This window comes from Schistocerca gregaria, chromosome 8 (genome assembly GCF_023897955.1).
Source record: "Schistocerca gregaria isolate iqSchGreg1 chromosome 8, iqSchGreg1.2, whole genome shotgun sequence".
Lineage (NCBI taxonomy): Eukaryota > Metazoa > Arthropoda > Insecta > Orthoptera > Acrididae > Schistocerca > Schistocerca gregaria.
This window is the reverse complement of record NC_064927.1, coordinates 494293677-494310048: the sequence shown is the minus strand read 5'-3', so window position 1 is coordinate 494310048 and position 16372 is coordinate 494293677. Positions and strand designations below refer to the sequence as shown.

General features: G+C 45.9%; 1 protein-coding gene across 1 annotated transcript; it reads left to right on the top strand.

Moving 5' to 3' along the window:
• Window positions 1–8999: 8999 nt before the first annotated feature.
• On the top strand, window positions 9000–9374 carry LOC126285264 (fatty acyl-CoA reductase 1-like). Its single transcript, XM_049984555.1, has one exon. It carries the CDS (start codon window positions 9000–9002, stop codon window positions 9372–9374), a length of 375 nt encoding a protein of 124 aa, XP_049840512.1.
• The last annotated feature ends 6998 nt before the right edge of the window (window positions 9375–16372 follow it).

The following is a 16372-nucleotide window of genomic DNA, read 5'->3' as shown; positions in this document are numbered from 1 at the left end:
ACTTTTAATATTTCATCACTGAGTGAGAGGGTACGTAGTTGAGGGTCACACCACACCCTCACTTCGTCATTTATTATTTGAAAGCCTGCAACGTGTGAAGCTGACACTATTAAAGCGGAGCACTCTTGTAAGAATTATACTATATAGGCTGCATTTGGTACCATTATTGCCTCCTGCACTTCCCTAGCTAGCTCTCCAGGTTTCACATTTTTTTGGGGCTTCGCTGCACAGTGCTGTCGCTTTGGGGCATTACGCGGCCGAAGTGAAGCGGGGCGCGCGACAAGAAGCGCGAGCCCGCTGCAAGTTGAGGGGGCCGTACCTGCGTGGTATTTGCACAACGGCCCGAATTTTCCAATGAGGTAGACTGCTGCACATCAGTTCTTTTCGTAACAAAATACGAGGTCGAGTCGACACACTTCCCTTGTGCGACAATGAAAGCGACGCACCACGAAGAAATTGCCCGAATGGATGGAAATCCGTAAATGTGATGTACATCTACATATAGACAAGTGATTACAATTTCAGAAACATTGGATGAGTTATTCCAGAGAAAGAGCTTCATAACTGGAGCAAATCCATTGGTCCACCTCTGGCCTACATGAAATCGGTTATTCGGCTTGCCACTGATTGGTGGAGTTGATAGATTTCTTCCTGAGGGATTATTGAGCCAAATTCTGTCCAATAGCGCTATATATCGTCAAAATTGCGAGTTGAGTGAAGTGTCCTGCCCATAATGCTTCATCCTGGGCTCACATTTCAGCAAGTTGATGCCCGCCTGCACACGCAGAGAGTTTCCACTGCTTATCATCGAGCTTGCCAAACCCTACCTCCGCCAGCAAAGTTGTTGGATCTCCACCGCAATTCTGAGCGTTTGCAGCGTTACGGCCATCGCCCTCCAACCATCCGCGAATTCCGACAGTGTAACGCTCACATTGGACAATTAGGCAAGGTGTCTCTCAGGAGGACATGCAACAGCTCTAAAAAATATCCAAGCCGAATGACACCAACGTGTTACTGATTCACTCAGTTTGAGAAGCTCTTTTTCTTAAACAAATGATCAATTTTTCTGAATTTGTAATTATTTGTTTGTCTGTATATCTACATCACATCTACCAAGTTCTGTGGCATTCGGATAATTCCTTCGTGGTGCGTTATTTTTTTCTGAGAGCGAAATTATAGGGATCAAATAATGCCATGAGATTTAAAATTATTTGAAAACATGATATCCCTAATATTAAATATGCCCAAATTCGCAGCTTTCGTTTTTGAAACGATGGCGCTGAAGTAGTGAACACATTAACAGTAGCTCTGAAATTCACCGAGTAAAGAATCAATGTGCCAAGAACTGCCATACTAAAGTACTTAGGTAGGCTGAGAAATTCTCTGGAGCTGTAGATTCGGCGATAATGAACATCTCGGTATGAAGTTCCGTTGAAGAGAAATGCATATCTTTAAAGAGGACAGTCATGCAAGTTACACACACACACAAACATGGATATAAGAAATTGGTTAATTGAATAACTACAAAGTTTTTAATGGCCTTGAGCCACAAGGATTTATACTAGCCTTCGCATTTTTATCCACTTGATCCTCTGCTGCCTTCACTGTTTTATCTCCCAAAGCTACCCATTTTTTTTCTACTGTATTTCTTTCCCCGTACTTGGCAATCGTTGCCTAATGCTCTCTCTAAAACTCTGTACAACCTCTGGTTCTTTACGTTTATCCAGGTCCCATCTCCTTAAATTACAGCCTTATTGCAGTTTCTTCAGTTTTAATCTACAGTTCATAACCAATAGGTTATGGTCAGGGTCCACATCTGCCCTTGAAAATATCTTACAATATAAAACCAGGTTCCTAAATCTGTCTTACCATTATATAATCTACCTGAAACCATCCAGTGTCTCCAGAACTTTTTCACGTATACAACCATCGTTCATAATTCTCGAACTAAGTGTTAGCTATGATAAATATGCTCTGTGCAAAATTCTGCGAGGTGGCTGCCCCTTTCATTTCTTATCCCCATTCCATATTCACCTACTACATTTCCTTCTCTTCCTTTTCCTACTATCGAATTCCAGTCTCCCATGACTATTAAATTTTCGTCTCCCTTCCATATCTGAATTATTTATCTCATTATACATTTCTTCAATCTCTTCGTCATCTGCGGAGCTAATTGGCATATAAACTTGCTCTACTGTGGTATACGTGGGTTTCGTGTCTATCTTCGCTACAATAAAGCTTTCGCTATGCTGTTCGTAGTAGCTTACCCGTGCTCCTATTTTTTTTTATTCATTATTAAACCCACTCCTGCATTACCCTATTTGATTTTGTGTTTATAACCCTACATTCACCTGACCAGAAGTCTTGTTCCTCCCGCCACCGAATTTCACTAATTCTCACTATATCTAACTTTAATCTACTCATCTCCCTTTTTAAGTTTCCAACCTACCTGCCCGATTAAGGGATCTGATATTCCACGCTCCGATCCGTAGGACTCCTGATAACGACATCCTCTTGAGTATTCCCTGCTCGGAGATGCGAATGGGGGACTATTTTACCTCCGGAATATTTTACCCAAGAGGACGCCATCATCATTTAACCATACAGTAAAGCTGCATGCTCTTGGGAAATAATTACGGTCGTAGTTTCCCCTTGCTTTCAGCCGTTCGCAGTACCAGCACAGCAAGGCCGTTTTGGTTAGTGTTGCAAGGCCAGATCAGTCAGTCATCCAGACTGTTCCCCCTGCAACTACCGAAAAGGCTGCTGCCCCTCTTCAGGAAGCACACGTTTGTCTGGCCTCTCAACAGATACCCCTCCGTTGTGGTTGCACCTACGGTACGGCTATCTGTATCGCTGAGGTACGCAAGCCTCCCCACCAACGGCAAGGTCCATGGTTCATGGGGTCATGGATGGGGGGGGGGGGGGGGGCAGTAAGTTACAGCAAGACAAAAGTGCCATCTGATGGTCAACTCCTGAATCAATGGCAGTCAGCTCAAAAACTCCGGTGCGGATTTCCTCCCCGCGCGGGGCTTCAAGTGCACCGGCCGCGTTGTCCGAATTGAAGGTTCCACAATATATACAAAAGATTTCCGAGAGCTGCATCATCAGATAGATCGCTGAGTCCCTGTAGGGAAGTACGTGCCTTGGACGACTGTAGAGAAGGGAAGAATGCTTGAACAAAATTTGCATAAGATTTAATGAAAGGCAGCTCGCTTTAACTGTGGCTTATGGAAGTCGGTGCCTTTAGAAGAGAGAAATAAAATCTCTAAAGGCGCAGTATAGCACGAGATAAGCGGCTGAACGTATTGAGCACGTCGAACCTACTTCGGGATACTACTAACACCCATCTAAGAAATGAGGCATGTACGTAAATTCTGCATTACGTAAAGTGAATGAGAGGCTCGGATTTACTGAAAAGCTTGCAGCAAACTGCACAACATCTCTGTTGCAAATCGCCTACAAGACGCTAGTTTGACCGATTCTAGGGGAACGCTGTAGCGCATGAAGCCCTAAAGTGGACATGAGAACAGATATGCAACAAAATGAGGCACATGCTGGTCTGGTTGGGTCGTAATATGTAGGTGAAGCCGACATAAATGTGTAACAGAAGTGCTTATACGAGAGTGCGACGGACATCCTCGTGGAAGTTAAATGAATGGCTTAAAAAGAAAAGCGACGTCGATGTTGTGAAACAGTCTTCCGTAAGTTTAGAAAACCGGTGTTCTAGGAAGAGTTTACCAGTACTGTGTATCTCAGGTACAGATGATGGACGTGTATAGAGGAATTTCGAGAGTCTGTTTCCGCCTCGCTTGATACTCGAACGGACCAACACAGAAATCGACCATGTTGGTAGCAACTATCCTTCACAACGAACAGTTCAGTGGTTTGAGGAATGAGCTACACGGTGCATAACAATCAAAACCGTAAACTGACACGGCTGAAAGGGTATGACAACAGAAGCAAAACAGTTACAATAAACACAGGGGCCTCAAATGAGCCGATCGCGAGGTAATGGCGAATAAGTCTCCACTGACGTCGGTATTAAATATTGTGCTAGCTACAGCAAATGTATCTAAAATACAAACTTGTGATTGAGTTCCCATCTAATGTGTGCTCAGATTTCATTGACGGCTAACCTTAACATCATCTACTAAAATACTCCTTCAGCACGTTACGTGTTACCATCTGCTGTACGCACGTTCCTGTTAAACGCTTCGTCTTCACATTTGGATGCGATGCTGCACTCGTTTGTGTCCCGAGTTAAGGAAGCTTCTAAACAATCTCCGGATTATCCCATAAACCTTGATAACCCAGTGCAGCCCGATGTTCCAGTTCTTCAAGCTTTTCAACGTAGGTGTTGCACACTTTACTTTCGAGATGACACAACACAGAAAAATCTGAAACATTGAGCGAAGGTGACCTTGTTGGCCAAGAGTGCAAGCCCCGCTCATCCTGTCCATCTTGGTCAACATATGAGACTTACATGTCGCCATACATCGGCAGCAAAATGTGCCGGTGCCATACCATTCATGTACCACCGAACGAACGGCCAGGGGTGAAATTGGGGACCAGTTACTTTAGACGGACACTAAACTGAAACGTCTGCATTTCAAACACATTTGTACTAACAAGACGTATTTCATACTGAAGTCAATGAGGGTCGTAACTACTCATATACAATCATCGTTCTTCTGAAGCACAACTGGCTTTTTCTTCACACGAAGTAATGAGCGCTACCGACAGGCGATGTCAGATACATTCCATATTTCTCTGTTGCCAGAAAGCTTTTGACACCGTTCCTCGGAAGCAGCGTCTAATCAAATTGCGTGCTTAAGGGCTGTGGTCTCAGTTGTGCGACTGGATTTGTGATTTCCTGTCAGAAAGGTCACAGTTCGTAGTAAGTGACGGAAAGTCGTAGATATATATAGGGTGAGAATTATTGAACTATATCAAATAAAATCGTCATAACGTGTGAACGGTTTGCGTTAGGACGTTCAAACTGCAAGGTTGGCCCCGGGGCATGATGGGAATTAGTATGCGAGTGCATGGTTTGGTTTAGCGACGAAGCCCACTTTCATTTGGAAGGGTTCGTCAATAAGCACCCTCAATGGGTGACTGTGTGGTGTGCAGTGTCCAGTCACGGAATAATAGGTGCGACATTCCTTGATGGCACGCTGACTACCCAACGGTATGTGAAGGTTTTGGAAGATGATTTCGTCCCCATCATCCAAAGTGACCCTGATTTACACAACATGTGGTTCGTGCAAGACGGAGCTCGACCCCATCGACGTAGGAGAATGTCTGGTGTCCTGGAGGAGCACTTTGGGGACCGCATTCTGGCTCTGGGGTACCCAGAGGCCACTGGCATGGGCATCGATCGACCGCCATGTTCTCATGATCTGAACAGATCCGACTCCTTTTTGTTGGGCTGTATTAAAGACAAGGTGCACAGCAGTAACCCCAAAACCATTACTGAGCTGAAAACAGGCATTCAGGTCACCGACACCATGGATGATCCGACACTTCAGCGAGTCATGCAGAATTTCGCTATTCGTCTGCGCTACATCATCGCCAATGATGGCAGGGATATCGAACGTGCCACAACCTAAACATGAGTATCTGTGGTGACGTTTACATGTTGAATAAAGTGTGTACACGTCGTAGTTTGTAACTAAGTTTCGTTTTATTTTTTCATATTGTCAACCCAGTAAACGAATCAAGAAACAATCTGAGTAGCTCTCTTTGGACTATTTGTTTATGATGCTCTCGTCTACCGTGTAGTAAAGTTACTAGAAGATCAAAACTAATTGCAAAATGATTTACAGAAGAATTAGTGTAGTAGGGGACGAGGCAATTAACTCTAAACAAAAACAAATGTGCCGTCAATACTACTAATTGGAATGTGTTAAATTTTGTGTATAGGATAAATCGTACAGATGTAGGGGCCGTCAATACAACTAGGCTCCTACGTATTATAAATACGAACACCTTAAATTGGAACGATCACAGAAATAGTGTTGTGAGCCACGCGAACCGAAGACTGCGTTCCACTGGGAGATCACTTAAAAGACTCGACAAGTGCACTGAAGAGACTGCCTTGTCCGTCCTCTTTTGAGTACTGCTGCGTTGTATGAGATACTTAACCAGGTAGACTTGACGGAGGACATCGAAACTGTTCAGAGAACGGCAGCTCGTTTTGTATTGTCGGGAAATGGGGGAGGAGGGGGTGGGGATGTGTGGGGGAGAGTGTCAAGGATATGACATACGAACTGCGGTGGCAATCATTATTACGCCTAATTAATCGTTGGTGTTGTCGTGGCACAATCTTTGCCTCTGCGCATTACCAGTTGCAGTATGGTAGCTGATAGACGTATTTAGTAGTGTTGGGTGGACTTGTTGTTGTATCTGTTAGATGAAGAAAGGACAGCGAGGATGAATGTGATTTATACAATGAAACGTGAAAGGAGTATAAAGTTTGAATATTGCTATTGTTTTTGTAGAGACGTTTGAGGTGAGACTGCAGACCTGCGCACATAATTTGTCGTAATGGTTATTGTGAGCTAGTTAACTTTCTGAGAGCCGGGAGAAAGACCACCCCACTTTTCTGAGTCATGCATTAACATATTAAACGATTAAACTGTTTGGTTTTTAAAATCATTGTTCACTTTGTTAAGCAGAGCATTGTCCAGACCAATGTTATGCGTGAAGATCTCCCGAAGTATTAGTCTTTTGAATATATCTACTTCATTCTAAAACCGTTCCGTTGGAATATCATTTCATAGGAATAGTTACTCTGCCCACTGCTTGTCACGAAGCATTACTAGAAGCAACAGTTTGAAAACGTGTTCAGAAACAGAACTCTAGCTTAGCCGCTACCTGCTTGTTGTGGTTTCGAGAAGTCTGAAACTGTTGTTAAGAGGCGAGGTAAGTGGAAATTTTGATTAGTGCCAGATAACTGTTTTAATTCTGTTGCGCATTAATACAAAGACAAGCTGCATACAGATCAGTTCAGTTCAAATTAGGATCTGTTTAGTGAAAGGTTAGGATACGAGTGTAAACTAGATAACAGTTTGTGAATACATAGTTTTTATAGGATGGGAGGTAAAGTCGGGCTAAATTTCATGCAGAACAAATATAGTGGGCAGGTCACAATTTTCTCGTCCGAATTGGATAATACTTTGTTGGCTCGCACCTACAAGAGGATAGAACACCATCGTAACAAAATAACAGAAATCAGAGCCCGCACGGAAATATTTAAGTGCACATTTTTCCCAGGTGCTGTTCGAGAGTGCAACGGTAGATAAACGGCGTGATGGTGGCTCGAGGAACCCTCTGCCTAGCACTTAGCTTGGACCACAGAGCAGTCACGTAGATGTAGCTCTCCCAAACGGCCAGGTTGTGACCGTTCGTTTATTGGAACATTCGTGCTTCTTATGATGTTGTTGACCTAAATGCGAGTGAGTCTGTCGGGTTTCCAGCCGAGTGAGTTCCCATTGGAAAGGAAGAACGTGATATTATTTCTTTTTCTGTTACTGTATACCTTCACGTTGCACGTGTAGATGTCGCAGGTATATCGAGAGGTTGTAACAATGGAAAATTGTACTGAAATGTAGGAGTATCTGCAACGAATTGACGCATGGTGCAAGGAATGACAACAATCTCTATGGAGAAAAGTGTAATGTGCTGCGAATACATAGAAAGAAAGATCCTTAATCATTTAGCTCCAATATAGCAGGTCAGCAACTGGAAGCAGTTATTCCCATAAATTACCTGGGTGTAGGCATAAGGAGTGATTTAAAATGGAATGATCATATAAAGTTGATCGTCGGTAAAGCAGATGCCAGACAGATTCATTGGAAGAATCCTCAGGAAATGCAATCCGAAAACAAAGGAAGTAGGTTACAGTACACTTGTTCGCCCACTGCTTGAATATTGCTCTCCAGTGTGGGATCCGTACCAGATGAGGTTGATAGAAGAGATAGAGAAGATCCAACGGAGAGCAGCGCGCTTCGTTACAGGATCATTTAGTAATCGCGAAAGCGGTACGGAGATGATAGATAAACTCCAGTGGAAGACTCTGCAGGAGAGACGCTCAGTAGCTCGGTACGGGCTTTTGTTAAAGTTTCGAGAACATACCTTCACCGAAGAGTTAAGCAGTATATTGCTCCCTGCTACGTATATCTCGCGAAGAGACCGTGAGGATAAAATCAGAGAGATTAGAGCTCTCACGGAGGCATACCGACAATGCTTCTTTCCACGAACGAGACTGGAATAGAAGGGAGAACCGATAGAAATACTGAAAGTACACTCCGCCACACACCGTCAGGTGGCTTGCGGAGTATGGATGTAGATGTAGATGAACGAGACGTTAGCGTATGTGCAACCAGAGGATAGCCACATACAAGTGCCCCGTCACATTGCGACACATCACGTGCGTCTGGAAATGCTCGCAGCGCGCGTGTTCTGTGCATTCTCTCGGAAGCCGGCTGGCAAGTGTGTCGGTGCTTTCGGCCCTCAGTGTGTCGGCAGACGTGCGCACAATTCTCGCTGAGTGGACCAGACGGTGTAGCGGCTGCAGTGCAACTGGGTCCCGCGCCAGCAATGTCTACCGTCCCCCCCCCCCCCCCCCCCCCTCCCTCATACACTCAAGCGCTGCGAGAACAATGCCGCACAACTCAGCAACGGTGAGGGCATTACTTGCCAACTACGAGGGCACACCGCTCAGTTCGCGTTCTGTAGCGCCTGTGTAATCCGGCCTAATTGACGAGTCCGTCCCTAGGGCGAGGAGGCCTGCAGCGACGTTAGTCAGCTACGCGCACCGACATTCCTGGAAATTTCGGTGAAATTTGTTGGAGTAGTTTCAGTGCTTAAATCAGTCAGGTTGTTCTCGTGTCGTAAGGAATACCGCACACGGTTTCTCTGCGACCACGGTGGTCTCCGCTCGGTTGCAGTTCTCTGGCAGTACACGCGTACTTTTCTAGCAACCGCGTCCCGGCTCGATGTGTGATCGCGAGGAAGGCAGTCGCTGCGGCGCTCCGAACCCCGGGGACCGGCCAGGCAGGCCGGGCGTGGCCGAGTTCTTCGCCGGGCGCTGCGTGCTGGTGACGGGCGCCACCGGCTTCGTGGGCAAGGTGCTGGTGGAGAGGCTGGTGCGCTGCTGCCCCGACATCGCCGCCGTCTACCTGCTGCTGCGGCCCAGGCGAGGGCTCGCCGCCCACGAGAGGCTGCAGCAGCTCACGCAGGGACAGGTGAGCGATGGCGGCGGCGGCGGCGGCGGCGGCGGCGGCCTGACAGCGATGTTCCCGTCCCGTCACATCCCTTCCGCGTTGCCACAGCCCCTCAGTACCTCTGTCGGCAGCGGTAATCCTGTATGACTGGTCTGAACGTTGACACAGGCCGTTTCAGGGGCCGAATGCGCATAATATTTTGCCAATTCGTTGCGATCTGGTGTACGTTGTCTTACTAAAACAGTTATGTTATCTGGATAAGCTGAAATTCATTTTTATTACTGCAGTTCATACTAATTAGAGTGTTGTGTATAACACACTAATCATCATTAATATAGTATTACACATGATTGAAAATAGTCTGACACAGTTCGGATAGTTTTCAATTTCAAGACTCTGCATAGTGTGTTGGTAGCACTTCGTCGCCTTGCTGTTATGCTGTGTAGCAGACTTTAAAGGTGTGCGGATCAGCATAACGAAAAGGCGAGGGGTCTCGCTCGTTTTGTCCACGGCTGTCGCACGAACGACAAAACGGCTGCCATCGCAGTGACGATAGGATAGAAAAGCAATTGAAATCTGTGAACAGACGGAAGGTCGTAGGAGTTGACGGGAGACCAGTCCGATTCTTCAGAGTACGCGAAAGAACTCGCCCCTCTTCTGGCAGCAGTGTACTGTTGCGTTCTGTACTAGGCAACTGTTCGTCAGCACCGGAAAAAGTTGGGGAGGTGCGTGAAAGGGACGTGCTACGAGTTTTTAGTCATCAGTCTTCTGACTGGTTTGATGCAGGCGCCACGAATTCCTCTCCTGTGCCGACCTCAGAGTAGCGCTTACAACCTACGTCCTCAATAATCTGCTGGATGTATTCCAATCTCTGCCGTCCTGTACAGTTTTTGCCCCCCGTGGCTCCCTCTAGTACCATCTGATGTCTTAACAGTTGTCCTATCATCCTGTCCCTTCTCCTTGTCACGGTTTTCCATATATTCCTTTCCTCTCCGATTCTGCGCAGAACAGCCTTATTCCTTACTCTTATCAGTCCACTCAAGTTTCAACATTCGTATGTAGCACCACATCTCGACTACCTCGTTTCTGTTCTGTTCCGGTTTTCCCACACTCCAAGTTTCACTACCATAAAATTCTGTGCTTCAATCGTAGATTCTCCGAAATTTCTTCCTTAAACTAACAACTATGTTCGATACTAATAGATCTATCTTGGCCAGGAACGCCCTTTTTGCTAGTGCTAATCTGCTTTTGTTCTCCTTGATCCGTCCGTCATGGGTTTTTTGCTGCCTAGGTACCATAATTCCTTAACCTCATCTACTTTGCCACCACCAATCCTGATGTTAAATTTCTCGCTATTATCATTTCTACTACTTCTCATTAATTTCATCTTTCTTCGCTTTACTCTCAATCCATGTACTCTGCTCATTGAATCGTTAAATCCATTCAACAGAACCTACTATTTATGTTCGCTATCTCTGAGGATAGCAATGCCATCAGCGAATCCTATCATTGATATCCTCTCACCTTGAATTTTAATTTCACTCCTGAACCTTTCTTTTATTTCCGTCATTGCTTCTTCGATCTACAGATTGAACAGCAGGGGCGAAAGACTACATTCCTATCGTACACGCTTTTTAATCTGAGGACTCCGTCATTGGTCGTCCAGTCTTATTATCCCCTCTTCTCTCTTCTGCATATTGTACCTTGCCCGGCCGCCCGTGCGGTTCTAGGCGCTACAGTCTGGAACCGCTCGACTGCTACGGTGGCAGGTTCGATTTCTGACTCGGACATGGATGCGTCCTTAAGTACTTCTGAGCTCTAGGGGTCTGATGACCTGAGATGCTAAGTCCCATAGTACTCAAGAGCCATTTGAGCCATTTCGTAGGTTTCTCGTCTTTCCCTATAGCTTGTTCCTAGTTTTGGCACGATTTGGAAATCTTGCCATTTGACATTATCGAACGCTTTTTCCAGGTCGATAAATCTACGAACGTGTGTTCATTTTTCTGTAGTTTTACTTATATTATCAACCGCAACGTCAGAACTGCCTCTCTCGTGCCTTTACCTTTCCTAAAGCCAAACTGATCGTCATCTCACACATCCTCAGGTTACTTTTCTAGTCTCCGTAAAAACAATTATCTCTTCAGACAGTTCATCCATTCCGAGAATCGAGGAGCTCGGCGAGTCTTTCCTGTTACGACATTCTTCGGTCCCGCGGATTCTTGCACTCTCCAGAAAGTTTTTATTTCAAGTTCGAAGTCGAATATCAAGTGACAAAATAAATATTCTTTTTCTGTGGTATAATTACAAATTAATAATTTTCGGATTCTTTTCCTGCAGTTATATTGTGAAATCTTCCTTGTTACCAAATGTCGTGATTCTATGCCAAGGGAAGTACCCGTTGCGTTTTTATGACCCAGTTTGCTAATATAAAAATATGTGACACAAATAGCCTTGTCTACTGGTTCCATTAACGCAGAAGCTTAACATTTTTACACCACCAAAGGGCTATCGACCTCAGTATGTAGCACACATTTCCACTTGATACGTCTAACGCTTACCGAGCAGTAGGGTTTTCAACAGTCAGAGCGACAGGCAAACAGTCGGACAACAAATGGCAAAAAATGTTTTCGTGTGCTATAATTAGACATTAGAAATTACGAGTTTTTCTCTTTACTTGCACCGTGAAACCTTTCTTCTTGCCAAACTTCATGATCCTAGGTCGACGGGTACCCTATAGGTTTTAATGAGCGAGTTTGCGAATATCAAAATATCTGACATTAATGGCCGTATCTTTTGGTTTGATTGACGTAGAAGGCTACCTTTACTAAACCGCCAAATAACTTTAGACCTCAGCATGTGACATAAATCTGAACTTGATAAGCCCACCCTTTCCTCAGAAACACGGGGCTTATCCGACGGATGAACATTCAGTCCGAAAATAAAAAGAAAATTTCGTGTGGTATAATTACAAATCAACGATTTTCGGATTTTTTCCAGTTTTTTGCAGTGTGAAACTTTGCTTCTTGGCAAATGTCATGGTTCTAAATCAGAGGGTGCAACGTACGGGGATATAATGAATATGAAACTTCTTGTTTCATTACTGCTACCTGCCCTCGGCTCTTTTTCAATGCGCGAATATACCCCCAGTATTGCTTGTATCGAATAAATATGATAATATATTTCATTAATAAAACTCTTATTCTATCAGTGTTCGGGGCAATCGATTTCTCCTCTGCTCCGATTCTCTTAGTGCCTTACAATCATTGCAGAATCTGTACCTAACTGAGGAGATGGTCCAGCTGATATATGACCAGCTGTACGTGCTCCAACGGCGGGGTACCGAAGTATCCTTCTGCTGGGTGCCTGGTCATGTTGGCATCTGGGGCAATGAACAGGCCGATCGGGCTGCCAAGGAGGCCTGCAGAGAGCAGGATGTGGTCAAGTGTCCTATTCCCTTGCAGTCTGTCATTTCTGCACTCCACGAGAAGTGCATGGCATTGTGCGAGGAAGAACGGCTGGCGGCGACGGCCAATAAACTGCGGTTGGTGAAGTCGACAACTCGGCCGTGGCGTTCCTCCCGCCGGTTGCTCAGGCGGGAAGAAGTGACCCTCACACGTCTTCGGATCGGGCACTGTCCTCTCACACATAGCTTTCTATTGCGGCGGGAGGATCCCCAGTTTTGTGATGCTTGTGGTGTGCACATCTCTGTCCGCCACATCTTAACGGACTGCATGTTATACCGTGAGTCAAGAGCACAGACACAAGTTGATGGGGACCTCCCCTGTGTTTTAGCTAACGACGAGATGTGTGTATCTAGGGTTTTAAAGTTTTGTGATGGACTCTGACCTCAACTTTTAAGCTGGAGGTTTCAGTGTACTGCAGAGTGGCTGGCTCCTCCTTGCGGCCAGCCAGCCACTTCCACCTGCTATATTGTTTTAGCTCCCTCTACCACTTTCTTCCTGTGTTGTCCATGTTTTACTGCTGGCGGCATGCTTCGTCCCACGCTTCGGTGTGGGTAGGCACATATTTTTCAAAGCTTGTTACCTGTGTTTTACGTTCTGAGTCTTTTCTTAACACCCGTCTCAATCTGTTACTGAGCGGGCGCTAAAGACCTTGCCGTCGTGCGCCCATACAACCCTCTCCATACATTACATCGTCTCTTAGTGGTTTCCTATCTACAGAAAGGATAATGCTCTGATTATATTCTGTTATTAAATCTTGCATTTATTCATCAAAAACAGGATGAGCAATATTGCTAACCTAAAACATTACAATCAAATTAATTGCCTAAACTAAGTATCCTACCATTGGCACAATGGAGCCTCTATCCCTAATCGTCCCTTTGCCTAAATTACGTAAGTGAATACTGGCCACGCAAGTTGTTTTACTGAAGTTCCACCTAGACGGACACAGAATCAGAGAGCTCAAGCACAGAGCTAGTGGAACGCGCACGCACTTCCAGTTACAGTGCCCTGCTTTGCCAGCTGTTTGCTCTAACAGCACCGTACAACAGCACGTGGGCTACGACAGTCGTCGCCTGTGAGAGCTCTTGCGGAGCAGACCCTCAGAGTCTGCCCAGTACCACCAGAGTCCCGATCTTGTTTCCGCCAAACTGTGCCGTTCCTCGCACATCCATCCATACGCGTTTCTTGGCGAATCAGGACTCTAAAATTTCGCGCGGATCTCCCACCTTTCATGGGCGCGCCGTATTTGTGTGCCATTAGCCGCAACGGCGGGAAACAGTCTCTTTCTGTCTCGCAAGTACGCCCTCCCCCATTACCCCCTGTGGTCACAAGCGCCACTCAACCGACAAAGCAGCCGCCGTGTGAAGCATCACAAACAACTCGTTCTGTGTCCGTCCAAGCCACCTTCCCAATGGTAATATGCACGGTTTCAAAATCTTACTTACCAGTATTAACCTTCATGTGTTGATACTAGTATCGTTGCGTCAAATGGCTGTCTCTATCCGCGTGGTACTTGTCATATATTATCTTCTGAATAAATATCATATAAGGTGCTAAAATCCGCCACCTTACAAGGGAAGCATCCTGAATGTTTTGATGGGTGAGTTTTCGAATATAGGCGACATAATGGCCGTATCTTTTGATTGCACTGACTAAGATGTGTCACTTTTTTTACATCACCAAGGGACAGTAGACTTTGAATACGTGACAAATTTCAACTTCACACGCCTGCTACCCGTTCCTGAGAAGAACGGTTTAAACACACACACACACACACACACACACACACACACACACACACACACACACACACACACACAATGATCCTACAAGGGTCCAGCTTTTAGAGACTGTTGTACGGAGCCACCCAATGAGGCCGAGCGGTTCTAGGCGCTTCAGTCTGAAACCGCGCGACCGCTACGGTCACAGGTTCGAATCCTGCCTCGGGCATAAATCTGTGTGATGTCCTTAGCTTATTAAAACTGTGTGCCCGACCGAGATTCGAACTGGGGACCTTTGCCTTTCGCGGGCAAGTGCTCCACCATCTGAGCTACCGAAGCACGACTCACGCCCGGTACTCACAGCTTTACTTCTGCCAGCTGTGAGTAGCGGTCGTGAGTCGTGCTTCGGTAGCTCAGATGGTAGAGCACTTGCCCGCGAAAGGCAAAGGTCGCGAGTTCGAATCTCGGTCGGGCACACAGTTTTAATCTGACAGGAAGTTTCATATCAGCGCACATTCAGCTGTAGAGTGAAAATTTCATTCTGGGACCTTAGCTTAGTTAGGTTTAAGTAGTTCTAAGTTCTAGGGGACTGATGACCTCAGATGTTTAGTCCCATAGTGCTCAGGGCCATTTGAACCATTTTGTTGTTGTTGTTGTACGGAACCCAGAATATCAGAGGTCGCTGAGAGCCGGCGGTTATTATGCGTGTAGTGGGGAGTTGTACCCACTCAGAAAATTCAGAGTGGGCAAAATAACCACTCTGGATTTGACGTAACGTAGATAGACTGAGCCGTGCTAACTGCAGTTACGATGACGTACCGGGACATTCGTATTAGCGTGGGTTCTCTCCTACTGCTCTCCCAAGCGATCGTGTGCCCCAACACGCCGGACAGCGGCCGTATTTTCTTCGGCAGATCTGCTGTCCAAAAGGGAAGTGCAGCAGCAGCAGAAGCACGAACGTGCTGTGGCGATTAAAACCTGACACTCTGGTGTGGTCGCCGCCGCACATTCGGGAAAGCTGATGTGCCGAAAGCCTGCTCAAGCGATGACATCGCTACGAGTCGTGGTGTAGCGTCCGTTCTGACTTGGCCAGCAGTTCCAGTGTACGGGCACGTGCGTTCATCGAGGTAACGAGCCACAGAAACGTAAAGATCTGGCCATCCTGATTTAGGTTTTCCGTGGTTTCCCTAAATAGCTCCAGGCAAATGCCGGTATGGCTCCTTTGAAAGGGCACGGCCGACTTCATTCCCCGTGCTTCCCTAATCCGATGAGACAGATGACGTCGCTGTTTGGTCTCTTCCCCCAAACAACCCAACCCAACTCAACCCTGACACAGGGCGCGCCAGTTCTACTGTATAAACAGAATTAGTGAAATTATTTTTCGTTAGGCAATGTCTGTCTTTAGCCCGGGCTAGTCGATTTTTCCGTGCATCTGTTGCATAAGAATATTCGTAAATATTTGTCGTTTCTTTCATACTCGTATAATTGTATTATCAAGTGAAATCTGTCGCAGTGAGTCAAGAATATCACCTACAGTTACATGACAACTCTGCAATTTCACAATTAAGCGCCTGACAGAGGGTTCATCGGACAACCTTCAAGCTGTTTCTCTACTGTCGTAGCCGACCGGGGTGGCCGAGCGGTTCTAGGCGCTACAGTCTGCAACAGCGCGACCGGTACGGTCGCAGGTTCGAATCCAGTCTCGGGCATGGATGTGTGTGATATCCTTAGGTTAGTTAGGTTTAATTAGTTCTAAGTTCTAGGGGACTGATGACTTCAGAAGTTAAGTCTCATAGTGGTCAGAGCCATTTGAACCATTTATTTTCTCGTAACAGCACGGGGAAAAAACGCTTAAATCTTTCTGTGCGAGCTCTGTTTTCTCTTATTTTATTATGATGATCATTTCTCCCCACTTAGTTGGCCGCCAACAAAATATCTTCACGTTCTGAGGAGAAAGTTA

Bases quoted from the DNA above. Each gene is read 5' to 3' on its own strand.
- LOC126285264 (XM_049984555.1), top strand. From the start codon at position 9,000: ATGTGTGATCGCGAGGAAGGCAGTCGCTGCGGCGCTCCGAACCCCGGG.